Raw genomic sequence first — 18,684 nt, forward strand, 5'->3', positions numbered from 1 at the left:
AAAAAACACCCGAATCCAACAAAAAATTTTCGGTGAGGTTTTGCCAAAACGCGTCCGAATCCAAAACACGGCCGCGGAACCGAATCCAAAACCAAAACACAAAACCCGAAAGATGTCCGGTGCACATCACTAATATATATATATATATATATATTAGTAAAAAAAAGTTTTATATTATCTGTGCCATTAATATTTTAACTTGAAAGTTATTGCATTGTAAATACAGGTTGAGTATCCCTTATCCAAAATGCTTGGGACCAGAGGTATTTTGGATATGGGATTTTTCCGTATTTTGGAATAATTGCATACCATAATGAGATATCATGGTGATGGGACCTAAATCTAAGCACAGAATGCATTTATGTTACATATACACCTTATACACACAGCCTGAAGGTAATTTTAGCCAATATTTTTTATAACTTTGTGCATTAAACAAAGTGTGTCTACATTCACACAATTCATTTATGTTTCATATACACCTTATACACACAGCCTGAAGGTAATTTAATACAATATTTTTAATAACTTTGTGTATTAAACAAAGTTTGTGTACATTGAGCCATCAAAAAACAAAGGTTTCACTATCTCACTCTCACTCAAAAAAGTCTGTATTTCGGAATATTCCGTATTTCGGAATATTTGGATATGGGATACTCAACCTGTATAACAATTTTTTTTTTTTTTTTAAATATAGGGCCGGATGTAATGCAGTGTGAGACAGTCGTAGCTCCGAGATTCTGGCCGAAGTCGTGCATTTTTTTACTGCGGCAATCAACCAGGTTGGTTTTACCTTGTAAATGATTGCCTGGCCCAACAACCTGGTATATACACCCACTCTTCACTGACCACCACTACCCAGATTTACTCCTGAAACATACTCAGCATAAATGAGATGTAACTTTGGAGAGCTAGCAATGGCCTGTCTGTCCTCAAAAACAACAAAATAGGGGTAAACTGAGTGTAGTAGTAACCTGTCCACTGTATTGGGTGAAACACAGACAGAAAGTCAGATTCTGCTACAGGGGACTGATAGGAGTAACCTGCCTGCTGTATGGGGAGATACACAGAACATTTGGCCACTAGGGGGCAGCAGTGTCAGTGTATGTCAGTTATTAGCTCACGGGCCAGGCTCTCCATGTCTTCCGATGTTCGTCTCAGAGTGACCACATCTGTTCCCACCACCCTCAACGCCTTCATCATCACCTGTCTGATCCACAGTGCCCGGAGCAGGCGTACTCACCCTTCCCTGCCCCAGTGACGAGTGCACGTTATTTTACAGGTAATACCCACTCATGACACAAAGCAGCGGAAATGCATACTTATTCCGTACATAGCAGCACAAAAAGGCTAAGCTTATCCGTCATAGTGCACAGGGCTGCCATCAGAAATTGTGGGGACCGGGACTGACAAAATAGGCAGTCCCTTCCCCCCTTCCACCTAATATATATATATGAAACATTTTTAAAATAAATATGTTTTAAAAAACAAAATTCCTTTGCACACACGGAGCAATACCATATTATGCCCCGTGCGCTTTATGAAGTCTCCACAGTAATGCCCCGACACCATATTATGCCCCACAGTTATGCCCCTGTCACAATAATCTTCCCCATACAGTAATGCCCCAACACCATATTATGGCCCCACATTAATGCTACCAGTACCTGCTCATTGTCAGGGGTTCTGCTCGTTGTCAGAGGATTCCCCCACCCAACCGTCGCTGCGGGTCTGCAGTCCAGACAGGGACCTTTGTTCGCGCCTGCATGCTTTTAGCTATTGAAAACGTCCCTTTCAAAATGGATACCGCCTCAGAGGAGACAGTTATTAAAGATACTAAAGGAGGCTCCTCTAGTATCTTTAATAACTGTCTCCTTTGAGGCGGTGGCCATTTTGGGAGGGACATTTTCAGTAGAGGACGGCGGACAGATGGGGGCAGGTGGTGGTGGGCAGATGGCAGCATGAGCAGCCGGGGACAGCTGTCAGAGAGGCAGGGCCCGGAACAGCAGTGCCCCCAGTACCCTTCGGATGGCGGCCCTGATAGTGCACTTGGAGTTCCTCCGCCTCACACACGCCCCTCCACTTCCAGTCAGAAAGATCCGTTATTATACAGGATGAGTAACAACCCTAATAAGCTAGCAGGAAGAGCAAAGTGCAACAGTTGTGGGGTATATGTGGTGCAGCAGGAATAGAAGCAATGTGGCAGATGGGGTGTGTCGGGTAGCAGGAATGGGAGTGTGACTGTGACAAAAGGGGTGTAGAAGAAACTAGAACAAGTATGAGACAGAAGGAGGATATAGGAAAGTTCCTCTATAATGACATATGTACATTTTAAATAAAGGGGCCCATTTATATGTTGTTTTACAAAAGACGAGTTGCCAATGAATTGTGTTTAAGTAACACTGGTAATTAGAAACAATCATAAGAAATCTGACAGACACTGCATACTATGTTTAGAACAGGAAAGTGAAAACTGGCGCTTATGTGTTTCTCCAATAGTAATAAATGACTGTGGATCAATTTCAATAAAAATGACATAGAATTTATTACCTATACATCACAAACTAAAAACATCAGAAACATGAAAATCAGATGTGATCATAAAATTAGGGCATAAATGGAGCTGAGAAATATTTGAAGATGGCTGCTTTTAGTGTCCACAAAGGATCCCGGACTGAATGCCGTGTGCAAAGTTCCCTGGGGAGAGGAAATAAATACAGCTGGTATTACCCGTATTGATGGAGACTTCCAGAAGTTTGGAAATTTTTCAGCAGGCAAGCTGTGGCGTTTAGACAAACTGGGTCTCTCCAATCGGTGCTGTATAGATGAAATCCCTCAGAGTTCCAATGGCAAATTTTAAAAGTCCATATCTGGATCCGTCTTGAAAGTGGGACACTTGTAGTAGTCGTGGCAGCTTCTATGTAATGTATGTTAACACATATTAATACATAGGAGCATATTTATCACAAACCGCATCTCAGATGCGGACGAGATGTGATAAAAACAGCCAAATCCGAAATGCAATAATTGAATATATAGCAGGGATGCACCAATTAGCGCATGCAGGGACAGGGCTCACGAGAAAGTGCTGTCCCTGTGAATCCACTTACCGTAAATATCAGGAGATTTTTCATGAAAATATTGAGATTGTATTTGCACATGCACTGCCGCCATGTGCATGTGCAAATACAATCTCGATATTTTCAAGAAAAATCCCCTGATATTTACAGTAAGTGGATTCACAGGGACAGCTGACCGATTACACTTGCCTGCAGCCCAGACCGGTGATCAGTGACCTGGGAGGGTAACCGGTCATCGGATCCTGTGCTCCGCTGTGACCCCTGGTGCAGTAAAGTGAGCTGCCGTTTCGCAGCATCTGGGGTCACAGCAGGAGCACAGCGATTCAATGACTGGCTGCCCTCACCGGTCCCTGGGTGCTGGTAAGTATTATTATTTTTTTTATTCACAGTGATCAGCCTTTGTGTCTATCAGACACATATGACTTATCACACTGGCCGGATCTGAGCACATACACTGCCAGCAGGCAGAGAAGGCTGTGTTGCAGCAAGGGAACCAGAGGGAAGTCCTGGATGACGCTATCACAACAAGCCCTGGATAACGCTATCACATTTCCCAAGTATGGGAAATGTGACCTGGAAAGCAAATTCAAGGGCTTGAAGGATCATTTTGCTAATTCTCCTCCAATTGCCCTTTAGTACATTCTGGTGATACTAAAATAATGTGAAAAGGGAGTGAAAACACCCTTTTCACGTTATTTTAGTAAAAAATAATTTTGATGAATATGCCCCATAAAGTATCTACAGGTTAAAGAGAGAGAAGGAGATAGAGAGATAGTAGCAGAATGTGGATGCAGAGACTCTGACTGTGCATATCAGTGTCAGAGCTGATTACTATTAATACTCACCTGTACCAGTAACTCCACATTATGTGGTTTCTGGAAACATATAGCGCGGAAATCTGGTGCTGATACCTCACCAACAGGAAGCAGCTTCTTGTTTGTGGCGCTGCCACATAAATTGGGTGAGCCCTTAAATTACTGCCCAGTGGATCAGCGGGCTGCTAATGAAATATGGCGCACACACATCGTGTCTGTCTCTGTGGGCTCCCTGTGTGCACTCTCTTGGCTCCTCTTAGGGAACGTGGACAGGGTCCCGTCAGCCATTGGGGCCCACCTGGGAATTCCCTGGTATGCCTGTGGGTCAGCCTGACCCTGTTCCTGTGAGAAACATCTTCCTGCTGTGTTTCTTTGACCACAGCAGGATGAAAACACTTTCATCAATCCTCTAGCTGCACTGGACTGACCAGTGCATCAGTGCTCTGCCAGCTGCTCAGCAGTCCTGGCCCATAGAAAGCAGCCAGAAAGGATTCGGTCATAGCAGTCAGCAATGAGGTGCTCACAACTCTCCATTAACAAGGAAACCTAAACATTTGTATGTGCAGGTAAAGGAGACTGGTGGTGGCGGCAGCAGCAGCGATTACCCTCTTACAATTAGCACCACGTTAGGGTTTAGTTTCCTCAGACTACACCAATGGGAGCAATCTATGACAACCTATAAAGCATGAGTAATCCCATCCAATCACAATATCTACTGTATATGCATTTGGACAGTGAATGCAGTTTCGCGTTCACAGTTTTTTTGTACATTCTCTATCCTCTTTGCACACCAGACAGTGCAGTTAATATAGAACTATGGGGGTAATTCAGACCTGATCGCTGGGCAGCGATTTTTGTAGCCCGGCGATCAGATAGTCGCCGCCTACAGGGAGAGTGTATTTTCGCTGTGCAAGTGTGGGATCGCATGTGTAGCAGAGCTGCGCAAACTGATTTTGTGCAGTCTCTGCGCAGCCCAGGACTTACTCAGCCGCTGCGATCACATCAGCCTGTCCAGGACCGGATTTGACGTCAGATACCCTCCCTTCAAACGCTTGGACACGCCTGCGTTTTTCCTGGCACTCCCTGAAAATGCTCAGTTGCCACCCACAAACGCCCTCTTCCTGTCAATCTCATTGCGAACGCCCGTGTGAATGGATCTTTCGCACATACCCATTGCTTACTGGTGATCCCCATTGTTGCTGAGCGGCATGCGTGCACATTGCGGTGCATGCGCTTGCGCAGTACAGATCTGATCGCCCGCTGTGTCAAAAACACAAAGCAGCGTTCAGGTCTGAATTACCCCATATGTTAACTAAGTATTAACACGATGAAGACGTAGATCAGCTGTAGTGCTGAAGGTTTTCCAGCTGTACAAATTCTCAGGTCAGTCTTATTAAATGCACAACATCTTCCCACTGTATACACATTTTATAAGGAGTGCAGGAAACAGTAGATGCTGTCAGTAACTTTGTCATGATGCTTTGTGTGTGTAGACTATACCAAAATTGTGTCATTTATGTTGCCTAATGATGAGAATCTTTAATCTTTTGTTGTCTGAGGCCCAGATTAAGCTTCAGAATCACATTTAGAACTTACAGTTCGTTCATAGTTGCCAACATTTTACAATAGTTTCCAGGAACACGTTGCTGCTGAGCCAGTACATCTAAGCACAGCACACATCACACTGTCTCAGCCGACCCCCGAGCACTATTATACACGTCAAGGTTTCAGAATGTCAATATAATATGCATTTTACAATACAGTACAGTGCAGTTGTCTATAACTGGAAAATATAGAAGTCAAAAGTTGTAATTTGCCTGCTCACAGCCCTCAGTGGCCACCTCCCAGAGGGTGGATATTAAATGTTGGCAGGTATGGTAATAGTGAATGAGTTATTATTTCTTTATTTGTAGAGATTACACTTTGCTGGCACCATCAAAAACCATGGGCTGGATGTAATGAAGTCCGAATTGGTCGGAGGTGTGCGTTACCGGTCAAACTCGGATGTTTTTTTAAAGTGGCAATAATGTACAGGCAAACCCATGGGCCTGATGTAATGAAGTACGAGATGGCTGGAGGTGCGGGTTAGCGGCCAAACACGGACATGTTTTTAAAGCTTCAATCTTGTACAAGGCAAAACCATTGCTGCTTTAAAAAATGTCTCAGTTTGGCCAGGAACCTGCAACTCCGGTCAACTCGGGTATCAATTATCCGACAGTCAATCAAAAAGTAATTTGAGAGGGCATGTGAAAGGAGACATTGCGTAACATAAGAAAAAAAGTGTCTATAGTCACAAACCTTATGAAATTAAGCAGCTGCCTCTTCTTCCTACTGGTAATTCCATCTATGCTGGATGACAACTGTACTGCATAACACAATTATTTAGGCACCGTATTCTTGAGCAAGCAAGCTTACAATCTACTCACAGAGTGTAAAAGTGCCCTATAACAAGAAGCTGACACTCTGAATCAAATCTACAGTATGTAGTTACACAGTCAGTGATCCTAACCATTGAGTCAGTCTTCCTCTCCAGTAGAAAAAATTACAATAAGTCCTGGGAACTCAATTAAAAGTAGGTCACATATCTTAAATGATATACAAATCTAATTCCTTTCACCCAAGCACACTGTGTGGGTAGTGGAGATCTGTGTCTAGGAACTCTATGAATACACTTCTAGCATACATACAGTAATTATTCAGTGTTTTTTTATTGAAAACATAGGAATTGGCTATAAGTTTACAGTTCAAGAAGCTGGAAATTTAGTTTACATTAGTAAATATACAGGATTTGCTTTTCTAGAAATAATTCTATGGTTCTCTGTTCAATAGTCTACAATAAACAAAACTCTTTTTATAAACTTTGCACGTGTAATATGTTAGTATTCCTTTGTGGCTCATTCACGCATGTGTAAGGTCCCAGAATCCAGTCATGTGAAGATGAACTGACACAAAGGGGATTTTAAACAGACAATATTTCCATATCTGTATGATACTATATTTAGCCAACATGCCTTACTGTATTGGTGTATATTTACTTTCACTGACAACAGGAGGTACTACAATTCAATTCATCCAGTTTGCTTAAATGTATTTTAATGGGGAATGTATTCTTGTTCGAAAGAGCTAACAGTCAAACTGGAAATGAATTGCATTTGTATGTGTGAATTGAATAAAACATTGTTTATATGTTAACACCCTTTACCTTATTAATTTCTAGAACAAATTTGCTTTGTATTGCTTTAATATACTGTACAGTTGTTGTTAAGTGTATTGCTGTTAATTTTGGAATGTTATAAATATTGTATAAAGCTTAAATGAACAGAACATTAAACAGAACCAACTATAGTGACAGGTATTATGAAACCACCTAAATACAGAGTGTAGTACTGCAATAACAGAATGTTAATCATAGTAAAACACAACTTAACATATTAACAATGAAGGAATACTGTACAAATTATATTTATGAACCAACCTTTAAAGCACAATATCGCCCTCTACATGTAGGATTGACAAGCTGCCAAAGGTACATAGAAATAAAGAATTCATATCAATATTAAATTAAAGCTGGATTACTATTGTCACTGCCTATTCTCAAATATATATAAAACATACTTAGAAAATATTCAGTTGGTCTCCAGCAAACAAAAATAAAGTAAAAAGTAAAACAAGAAAATGTGAGTGTGGTTATTTCTGTCATGCACATTACTTTATTCGTTAATTATTTTTATATAATTATCCTATAGCATTAAAAGCTGGCGAGCAGGGCCTCTGATCTATCTGTCTGCTAGTACTTGTTCTGAACTGTAAAGTCCAACAGAATATACTAGTGCTATATAAATACTGTACAATAATGAAAGATTAAACAATGTCCTAATTTGATTACATATAGAAACAGAGAATTTGACAGCAGATAAGACCCTCATGACCCATCTAGTCTGTCCCTTTTTTACCTTTTGGTAACCCTAACCCTATTTGATCCAAAGTTCTTTGCAAAGATATTCTTATGTCTATCATAAGCATTTTTAAATTGCTCTACTTTCTTACCCTCTACTATCTCTGAAGGAAGGCTATTTTATATATATATATATATATATATATATATATATATATATATATATATTTCATAAATGAGTTCCTTACAAGCTATGTGAAAGCATCAGACACCTATTGGTGTTTTTGTACTTAACTGCCACTATTTCATGTATTCAGTTTGTTATGAGAAGATAACCTGTTGAGAAAAGTATAACATCAGCATCTTTCTACATCTAAGCACCAATCACACTAATATACAGTAGCAGCACTGAAGCACTTCTTCAGAAATGAATAACTTTAGACAAGTTTATAAATCAAAATTAGAATGACTACATAACACTCTGCCTCCCTGAAAGGCAGAGTAACAGAAGCCCCCTAATGTAGTTAAACATTGAAATTGTAAAAATATTTCTAAAGACAACAGGCAGGAGTCTTATGTGCAGAACTTATGTAAGGAAACATTCCCAACAGATTTACACAAACCAGATACTCACCAAAAGGAGAAGAGGAAAACTTAAAATGAGCACTGAAGATACAGTCTTCATCGTACTGATTAATTCAGGTTACGAAGATTCCTGGGTGGTCATTCCAATACATTAGATCCAAAAGCATATGGACGAATCTTGATTTCAATAAGTACTTCAATATATTGATGTATTATGTCCTGGAGCAAAGTAAACCTTTTTTTATCAGCAAGTTGAAAAGGGTTAAAATGTTAAATAATAATGATAAAATAGTCTTCTTAGACCAGGAGGGTTTCAGATCCTGTGTGCTTGAGTTTAGCTATAACAGCACCTTCAGAGATCCAACTAATGACCTGCTGAACAGAGGCAGCACATGTAGAAACCAACTCCCCTCGCTATACTCCAGAGATGTTGATTCAGTGCACTCGTTTCACTTAGTGACTCAACATTACAGGAGCTTCTGTATAAGAAGAAATCCTTACAGGCAGTAAGGGATTTCATATTGTAATGCATTACATATTCTAATGCCTGAGTGGGCAGGCACAGGATCAGAGCAAAGAATATGATGATTGAGTATTAAATAAGCAAAATCTCACAGCTGAAGGCAGATTACTGCTCATTTTGTATGCTTTCAATTCCTCCAAAAGTAGGGTCTTGTTTTATCATTTTTAAGTCACTTTTTTTTTTTGTCACTGTTTTGATTCAATACCGTGGGATGTAATTCAGAAAATAAAGGTACAGACCTGAATGAGTATTTTCTTTCAACACTAAATACAAAGTAATGGCTGTTGACATTCTGTTATTAGGACGGTATGTAGGGCGATTTGCTTGTCCTGGCAAGATTCCACCGAGATAACCACTAGAGGTAAAGTGCAATTAGTTTTAAGACAAAAGCATACTTCTTTTACTTTCAAACTAATTGGCACTTTAAATGTAGCAGTTATATCACCAGAATTGCACTGGGACCAGTAAAGTGTAGGCTATTACATTTAGGCCATAGTCTTTTCTCTGACGTCCTAGTGGATGCTGGGGACTCCGTAAGGACCATGGGGGAATAGACGGGCTCCGCAGGAGACTGGGCACTCTATAAGAAAGATTTGGTACTATCTGGTGTGCACTGGCTCCTCCCTCTATGCCCCTCCTCCAGACCTCAGTTAGATTTCTGTGCCCGGCCGAGCTGGATGCACACTAGGGGCTCTCCTGAGCTCCTAGAAAGAAAGTATATGTTAGGTTTTTTATTTTACAGTGAGACCTGCTGGCAACAGGCTCACTGCAACGAGGGACTAAGGGGAGAAGAAGCGAACCTACCTGCTTGCAGCTAGCTTGGGCTTCTTAGGCTACTGGACACCATTAGCTCCAGAGGGATCGACCGCAGGACCCGTCCTTGGTGTTCGTTCCCGGAGCCGCGCCGCCGTCCCCCTTACAGAGCCAGAAGCAAGAAGATGGTCCGGAAAATCGGCGGCAGAAGACTTCAGTCTTCACCAAGGTAGCGCACAGCACTGCAGCTGTGGGCCATTGCTCCTCATACACACTTCACACTCCGGTCACTGAGGGTGCAGGGCGCTGGGGGGGGGGGGCGCCCTGAGCAGCAATAAAAACACCTTGGCTGGCAAAATAACCACAATATATAGCCCCAGAGGCTATATATGTGGTAATTACCCCTGCCAGAATACAGAAAAAAGCGGGAGAAAAGTCAGCCGAAAAAGGGGCGGAGCCATCTCCCTCAGCACACTGGCGCCATTTCTCCCTCACAGTTCCGCTGGAAGGAAGCTCCCTGACTCTCCCCTGCAGTCTACACTACAGAAAGGGTAAAAAAGAGAGGGGGGGCACTAAATTTAGGCGCAGTATAACTTATAGCAGCTATAAGGGGACATAATTCAGTTAGTCCCTGCATTATATAGCGCTCTGGTGTGTGCTGGCATACTCTCTCTCTGTCTCCCCAAAGGGCTTTTGTGGGGTCCTGTCTCCTTTAAGAGCATTCCCTGTGTGTGTGCGGTGTGTCGGTACGGCTGTGTCGACATGTTTGATGAGGAGGCTTATGTGGAGGCAGAGCAGATGCCTATAAATGTGATGTCACCCCCTGCGGGGCAGACACCTGAGTGGATGGATTTATGGAAGGAATTACGTGCACGTGTCGACTCCTTACATAAAAAATTTGACGACATGCCAAATGCGGGACAGCCGGCTTCTCAGCTCGTTCCTGCCCAGACAATTCAAAGGCCATCAGGGGCTCTGAAACGCCCACTACCTCAGATGGCAGACACAGATGTCGACACGGATACTGATACCAGTGTCGACGACGATGAGTCAAATTTAATGTCCACTAGGGCCATTCGTTGCATGACTGAGGCAATGAAAGAGGTATTACACATTTCTGATATAAACCCAGGTACCTCAAAAAAGGGTATTATGTTTGGGGAGAAAAAACTACCAATAGTTTTTCCCCCATCTGAAGAATTAAATGAAGTGTGTGAAGAAGCGTGGCCTTTCCCCGATAAAAAATTGGTGATTTCAAAAAAATTACTAATGGCGTTCCCTTTCTCGCCAGAGGATAGGTCACGTTGGGAAACTCCCCCTAGGGTGGATAAAGCGCTCACACGTTTGTCTAAAAAGGTGGCACTACCGTCTCCGGATACGGCCGCCCTAAAGGAACCTGCTGATAGAAAGCAGGAGGCTATCCTAAAGTCTATATATACACACACTGGTGTTATACTGAGACCAGCTATTGCTTCAGCGTGGATGTGCAGTGCTGCTGCTGCTTGGTCAGATTCCCTGTCGCAAAATATTGACACCCTAGACAGGGACACTATATTGCTAACCGTAGAGCATATAAAAGACTCAGTCTTGTACATGAGAGATGCACAGAGGGAGATCTGCCGGCTGGCATCTAGAATAAGTGCTTTGTCCATTTCTGCTAGGAGAGGCTTATGGACTCGGCAGTGGACAGGGGATGCAGATTCTAAAAGGCACATGGAAGTTTTGCCTTATAAGGGTGAGGAGTTATTCGGGGATGGTCTCTCAGACCTTGTTTCCACAGCAACAGCTGGGAAGTCAGCATTTTTGCCCCATGTCCCCTCACAGCCTAAGAAAGCGCCGTATTATCAGGTACAGTCCTTTCGACCCCAGAAAAACAGGCGGGGAAAAGGCGGGTCTTTTCTGTCTAGAGGCAGAGGAAGGGGAAAAAAGCTGCAACACACAGCAGGTTCCCAGGAACAAAAGTCCTCCCCCGCTTCTTCCAAATCCGCCGCATGGCGGTGGGGCTCCACAGGCGGAGCCAGGTACGGTGGGGGGCCGCCTCAAAAATTTCAGCGATCAGTGGGTTCGCTCACGGGTGGATACCTGGATCCTTCAAGTAGTATCTCAGGGGTACAAGCTGGAATTCGAGGCGCCTCCCCCCCGCCGTTTCCTCAAATCGGCCTTACCGACAACTCCCTCGGGCAGGGAGGCTGTACTAGAGGCAATTCACAAGCTGTATTCCCAGCAGGTGATAGTCAAGGTACCCCTACTTCAACAAGGACGGGGTTACTATTCCACACTGTTTGTGGTACCGAAACCGGACGGTTCGGTGAGACCCATTTTAAATTTGAAATCCTTGAACACATACATAAAAAGATTCAAGTTCAAGATGGAATCGCTCAGGGCGGTTATTGCAAGCCTGGACGAGGGGGATTACATGGTATCCCTGGACATCAAGGATGCTTACCTGCATGTCCCAATTTACCTTCCTCACCAGGAGTACCTCAGATTTGTGGTACAGGATTGCCATTACCAATTCCAGACACTACCGTTTGGACTGTCCACGGCACCGAGGGTGTTTACCAAGGTAATGGCAGAAATGATGATACTCCTTCGAAAAAAGGGAGTTTTAATTATCCCGTACTTGGACGATCTCCTAATAAAGGCGAGGTCCAGGGAGCAGTTACTGGTCGGAGTAGCACTATCTCGGGAAGTGCTACAACAGCATGGCTGGATTCTAAACATTCCAAAGTCACAACTGGTTCCTTCCACACGCTTACTGTTCCTGGGGATGATTCTGGACACAGAACAGAAAAAAGTGTTTCTCCCGCAGGAGAAAGCCAAGGAGCTGTCATCTCTAGTCAGAGACCTCCTAAAACCAAAACGGGTATCGGTGCATCACTGCACACGAGTCCTGGGAAAAATGGTGGCTTCATACGAAGCAATTCCATTCGGCAGGTTCCATGCAAGGACCTTCCAGTGGGACCTCTTGGACAAGTGGTCGGGATCGCATCTTCAGATGCATCAACTGATAACCCTGTCTCCAAGGACCAGGGTGTCTCTACTGTGGTGGCTGCAGAGTGCTCATCTTCTAGAGGGCCGCAGATTCGGCATACAGGACTGGGTCCTGGTGACCACGGATGCCAGCCTTCGAGGCTGGGGCGCAGTCGCACAGGGAAGAAATTTCCAGGGACTTTGGTCAAGTCAGGAGTCGTCCCTACACATAAATATTCTGCAACTGAGGGCCATTTACAATGCCCTAAGTCAGGCAAGGCCCCTGCTTCAAAACCAGCCGGTTCTGATCCAATCAGACAACATCACGGCAGTCGCCCATGTAAACCGACAGGGCGGCACAAGAAGCAGGATGGCGATGGCAGAAGCCACAAGGATTCTCCGATGGGCGGAAAATCACGTACTAGCACTGTCAGCAGTGTTCATTCCGGGAGTGGACAACTGGGAAGCAGACTTCCTCAGCAGAAACGACCTACACCCGGGAGAGTGTGGACTTCATCCAGAAGTCTTCCTACTGTTGATAAACTGTTGGGAAAGGCCACAAGTGGACATGATGGTGTCCCGCCTCAACAAAAAGCTAAAGAGATATTGCGCCAGGTCAAGGGACCCTCAGGCGATAGCTGTGGACGCTCTAGTGACACCGTGGGTGTACCAGTCGGTTTATGTGTTCCCTCCTCTGCCTCTCATACCAAAGGTACTGAGAATAATAAGAAGGCGAGGAGTAAGAACGATACTCGTGGTTCCGGATTGGCCAAGAAGAGCTTGGTACCCAGAACTTCAAGAAATGTTATCAGAGGACCCATGGCCTCTACCGCTCAGACAGGATCTGCTACAGCAGGGGCCCTGTCTGTTCCAAGACTTACCGCGGCTGCGTTTGACGGCATGGCGGTTGAATTCCGGATCCTAAAGGAAAAGGGCATTCCGGAGGAAGTCATTCCTACGCTGATAAAAGCCAGGAAAGAAGTAACCGCAAACCATTATCACCGCATTTGGCGAAAATATGTTGCGTGGTGCGAGGCCAGGAAGGCCCCTACAGAGGAATTTCAGCTGGGTCGTTTTCTGCACTTCCTACAGTCGGGAGTGACTATGGGCCTAAAATTGGGTTCCATTAAGGTCCAGATTTCAGCTCTGTCGATTTTCTTCCAGAAAGAACTGGCTTCACTGCCTGAAGTTCAAACTTTTGTAAAGGGAGTGCTTCATATTCAGCCCCCTTTTGTGCCTCCTGTGGCACCTCGGGATCTCAATGTGGTGTTGAGTTTCCTAAAATCACATTGGTTTGAACCACTTAAAACTGTGGATCTGAAATATCTCACGTGGAAAGTGGTCATGTTATTGGCCTAGGCTTCGGCCAGGCGTGTGTCAGAATTGGCGGCTTTGTCATGTAAAAGCCCTTATCTGATTTTCCATATGGATAGGGCAGAATTGAGGACTCGTCCCCAGTTTCTCCCTAAGGTGGTATCAGCTTTTCACTTGAACCAACCTATTGTGGTGCCTGCGGCTACTAGGGACTTGGAGGATTCCAAGTTACTGGACGTAGTCAGGGCCTTGAAAATTTATGTTTCCAGGACGGCTGGAGTCAGGAAAACTGACTCGCTTTTTATCCTGTATGCACCCAACAAAATAGGTGCTCCTGCTTCTAAGCAGACTATTGCTCGCTGGATTTGTAGCACAATTCAGCTGGCGCATTCTGCGGCTGGATTGCCGCATCCTAAATCAGTGAAAGCCCATTCCACGAGGAAGGTGGGCTCATCTTGGGCGGCTGCCCGAGGGGTCTCGGCTTTACAACTTTGCCGAGCTGCAACTTGGTCAGGGGCAAACACGTTTGCAAAATTCTACAAATTTGATACCCTGGCTGAGGAGGACCTTGAGTTCTCTCATTCGGTGCTGCAGAGTCATCCGCACTCTCCCGCCCGTTTGGGAGCTTTGGTATAATCCCCATGGTCCTTACGGAGTCCCCAGCATCCACTAGGACATCAGAGAAAATAAGAATTTACTCACCGGTAATTCTATTTCTCGTAGTCCGTAGTGGATGCTGGGCGCCCATCCCAAGTGCGGATTGTCTGCAATACTTGTATATAGTTATTGCCTAACTAAAGGGTTATTGTTGAGCCATCTGTTGAGAGGCTCAGTTATATTTCATACTGTTAACTGGGTATAATATCACGAGTTATACGGTGTGATTGGTGTGGCTGGTATGAGTCTTACCCGGGATTCAAAATCCTTCCTTATTGTGTCAGCTCTTCCGGGCACAGTATCCTAACTGAGGTCTGGAGGAGGGGCATAGAGGGAGGAGCCAGTGCACACCAGATAGTACCAAATCTTTCTTATAGAGTGCCCAGTCTCCTGCGGAGCCCGTCTATTCCCCCATGGTCCTTACGGAGTCCCCAGCATCCACTACGGACTACGAGAAATAGAATTACCGGTGAGTAAATTCTTATTTTTAATATATATATATATATATATATATATATATATATATATTCTAAATAATATCCTCTTTCATGTCTTATTCCCTTTATTATTGCACTTCCAGGAGGTGATCATGTTTAACAAGTGTCACCTACTGTATGTTTAGATACAATATTGTATCCAGAGCTAAATGAGAGTTGCAATCTTGTGTGATGATAGTGTATACTTATCTACACCATAGTACAAGTTAATTAGTTAATTATTTATAGGTCCTTTAATTTTATCAGCTATAGGAAGACATAATAAGTCTTAGTTAAGTGTGAGCCTGGTGCCTTATTTCCAATTACAGTAAACGTGCAAAAAATAACATATTTTTTTTTCTATTTATGTTTAAACTAGCAGATAATTTTACAGCCTGTTTATGCAGAAAAAAAATGCAAGAAGGGTTGCTTCTATGTATTTTATACTTGGACATACAGTATGGGACCACAGGGCTGTATTTAACAGTTTGCGTCTATAAGTGTTATTTTCAATTGCTCTTTATTGCAGAGGTATAAAACAAATTAGCGCTGCAATTTATCAATAAAATAAGTTGGGCAGTTGAGTGGTTTTCAGCTGCCTCTGTGATAGTGGCCCGTAAGCAGTAAGGATTTAATTTACTACATTACTGGGCTAGTCTCAGGGGCTATAGGCATGTATGACCCTAGCCGATTCACTTATCAACAGTGGAACTGGAAGCCCAGACATCAGTTTTTAATTCAACTTAATGCACAATAAAGGTTGGAAAAGTAATCTGGTGAATCTTGGCAGTGGTCTGGCTCACCTTGATGTATTAGGCAAATCCATTTGTTTTTTTCCGGCCATGTAACTTTTTATTATTTGCTAATTGGATCCCAATATTATCTAGACAAATTTTTTTGTCTCGATTTCTTAAATTTGCAAACACAGCATGAACATGGACAAAATGCATTGGGTATGCAACACTGATACTACTCATACTCTGAGTAACACTAACACCGGGACAAGAAGCCTTCTTGACATCTACCTGTCTACGCCTGCACAAGGTCAGTGGTGCCCCTGAAACCTTTGACTTAATATCCTCTGTAATATCCTCCATTTGATCTCTGCTACTTATCCAGCCACCCAACAGTTACTGCACGACTGAATGTGTAGGTTATATTTTAATGGGCCTTTTTCTCATTCAATATTTGTGGCATATCCCCCCAAAACACACATTTTTGCGGGGATATCCACAAATAGCAAGTATCGACTAAATTTATGAAGGAAAGACCACAGCACATATCTCCTCCATTTCCAACAGCAGCAGCAATTCACCATAGTTTTTTTGCAAAACTGTGAGATTTACCAAGCTCCAGGATGCATTAGCTATGTGCTACATATTGTAAAAATTACTGGGAGAGGGTTCCTCCAGGACTCTCCCCGGCAGTGGTCACCACACATGTGTGGTCAGTAGACCACACATGTTCAGTAGTGCTTGGGGGTACTGATAGAGGTGAAGAGTCCTCTGATGTGGTCATTTCACTCCAAACACATTGCAGGGACCCTGTACCTGCATGTGGCGTGAATAGCAGCAATAAGAAATTACAATTATCAGGTCTGAAATCCTATAATACATCTGTCCCAGAACATGAGCTAGATTGTTCATAGAATCTAGTGTCATCGGACAGTTACCGCAGCACGAAGTGACTCAGAATTTCAAGACTTTTTTCAACCACATTCCAGATTCCCACTCTCCTCTGTATTTACCATCCCCTTCTACCTGTCACAAGCCGTGGCCCGTGTCTTCCGCAGCATCCAGTCATTGCTAGGCGACCGGGACACTTGCAAACTTCTGCTCCTCTTGGGGGGTTGCTTCTGCCCGGAGTCTTCGGTGATTTGCCTTGCTACACTGATGCCAGGCACTCACAGGAAGCTTGTAGGATGTGCAGCCGGATAGCTGTATGGAATTTTTAATTAGGGGAGGCTTAGCATTTCTGATTGGTTCATGCTCCCTTTATACTCTTTGCCTACCTCTCACTCCTTGCTGGTCATAGTTCCTGGTTGCAGCAGGAGCCCTTGTCCTTTGATTCTAGCTCTAGCTTGTGGATACCTTTGTCTGGTTTCCTTATTATCCTGAGTTCCTGTGTCCAGCCCAGTGTCAGTTGCATTTATCTGTAACGTAGTTTATTTGTTGTTTCTGCTTATACTACTATTCGTCTATTTACTATTGGGTTTTTGTGTTTCTTCTGTGTTCTACGTCTCCTGCATTTCTGCCATATTCCCACTACCAGTAGCTCCACCGGTTGGTTCAGAACTTCCTGTGTTTTTGTGCTTTAATTTTCTCATTTACACTGTAGTCCATATCATACTGTACCTGCCTCGTCTTTGTCTCGGTCACACCTGGGATTTTCTCTGTTACTGTAGTGCCATTCTCTTTCTCTTGTCTTATATTATCTTTATGCTACTCCTCTCTTCTTTCTGAGTCTTCCTTCCTATCATCTTTTATTCCCTCTGGGTTAAGCTCATACTACCACCAGTGGCCTAAGTCCTGGTGGCATCCCAGTACCCGTAGGCATATCGCTCCTTATGGGAAAAGCGGTTATTATAAGCAAGAAGACCTACTGGTGAAATCTACGAATCTTTATCCGTGGTGTACAAGGGTCACTGCCAAGAAGATCTTCGGTAACCTCAGCTTCCTTGGAAAGAAGATTGTCCAGTCGTAACATTACTTAATCGTATGTGTTCCATCTGTCTCACCCATGTTATGTCAGTTCACTCTCTGGGGCTGATTCTGAGTTGGATGCAAAGAGACTGCTTTTGCCTGAAGCTGTGGAAGCAAGATGTAAGATGATATGCATCAAACTTTGGAGAGAGATAAAGTACCAACCAATCAGCTCCTGACATTTTTTAAATACAGCCTGTAAAATGGCAGTTAGAAGTTGATCGGCTGGTACTTTATCTCTCTTCAAGGTTTGATACATCTCTATCTCTCTCCAAACTTACTAAGTTATGCAAACGTGCTATGGGTTGAATGTGAGAATCTGTACGACAATGAGAAGCCCACTGTTTATCTGTTCACAGCTACAACTGTCATTATTAGTGTCAGCACTTACCAGCTCCATGGTGGGTGCAAGAGATCCAAAACAGATTTCCCTTCTCCATACACAAAACTCAAAATAGTATGGAACATGAGCTAAGCCCATGACACTATTACTATGGAAGCCGCCCAGTTGCCACCCTATTACACCTACTGCACACTAAGCAAAATCCTGCAAAGATCCGCCTGACTTTGATTCATCAAGATATATGCAAAAATGCATACATTAGCTTCTGCACATGCAATGTGTACCGAAACCTCACTATTTGCATCTGTAAAATAGGTTCATCTGACTCAGGAAAAGCCCCTCTGTGTTTATTGTTATATGTTTTCCTTCACCACAGACCCCCAGCCTCTCACTGCATTCAGGCAAAACAATCCAGACAATATTTTGAAATATTGAACAGTTTATTGTATGCTATTTACATTAATTCTATTGATAATTATAGTGCTACCATTACAGATGTATTCTCATACATTGTGACTTCAGTCGTCTCAAACAGTCCCTCATGGTGGGCCAGGTCCTGAGGAACTCA

At 43.4% G+C, this 18,684-nt stretch overlaps 1 protein-coding gene across 1 annotated transcript in view; it reads right to left on the bottom strand.

The window, feature by feature from the left end:
- VIPR2 (vasoactive intestinal peptide receptor 2) overlaps positions 1-8,843 on the bottom strand; it is a 300,614-nt gene extending 291,771 nt beyond the window's left edge. The window contains exon 1 of the mRNA XM_063921922.1: positions 8,425-8,843. Within this exon, the coding sequence (XP_063777992.1) occupies positions 8,425-8,475 (51 nt within the window). The 5' untranslated portion in view covers positions 8,476-8,843. The remainder of the gene's footprint in view (positions 1-8,424) is intronic.
- Between the last annotated feature and the right edge of the window lie 9,841 nt (positions 8,844-18,684).

The sequence above is a fragment of the Pseudophryne corroboree genome, chromosome 5 (assembly GCF_028390025.1).
Source record: "Pseudophryne corroboree isolate aPseCor3 chromosome 5, aPseCor3.hap2, whole genome shotgun sequence".
NCBI classification, from domain to species: Eukaryota; Metazoa; Chordata; class Amphibia; order Anura; family Myobatrachidae; genus Pseudophryne; species Pseudophryne corroboree.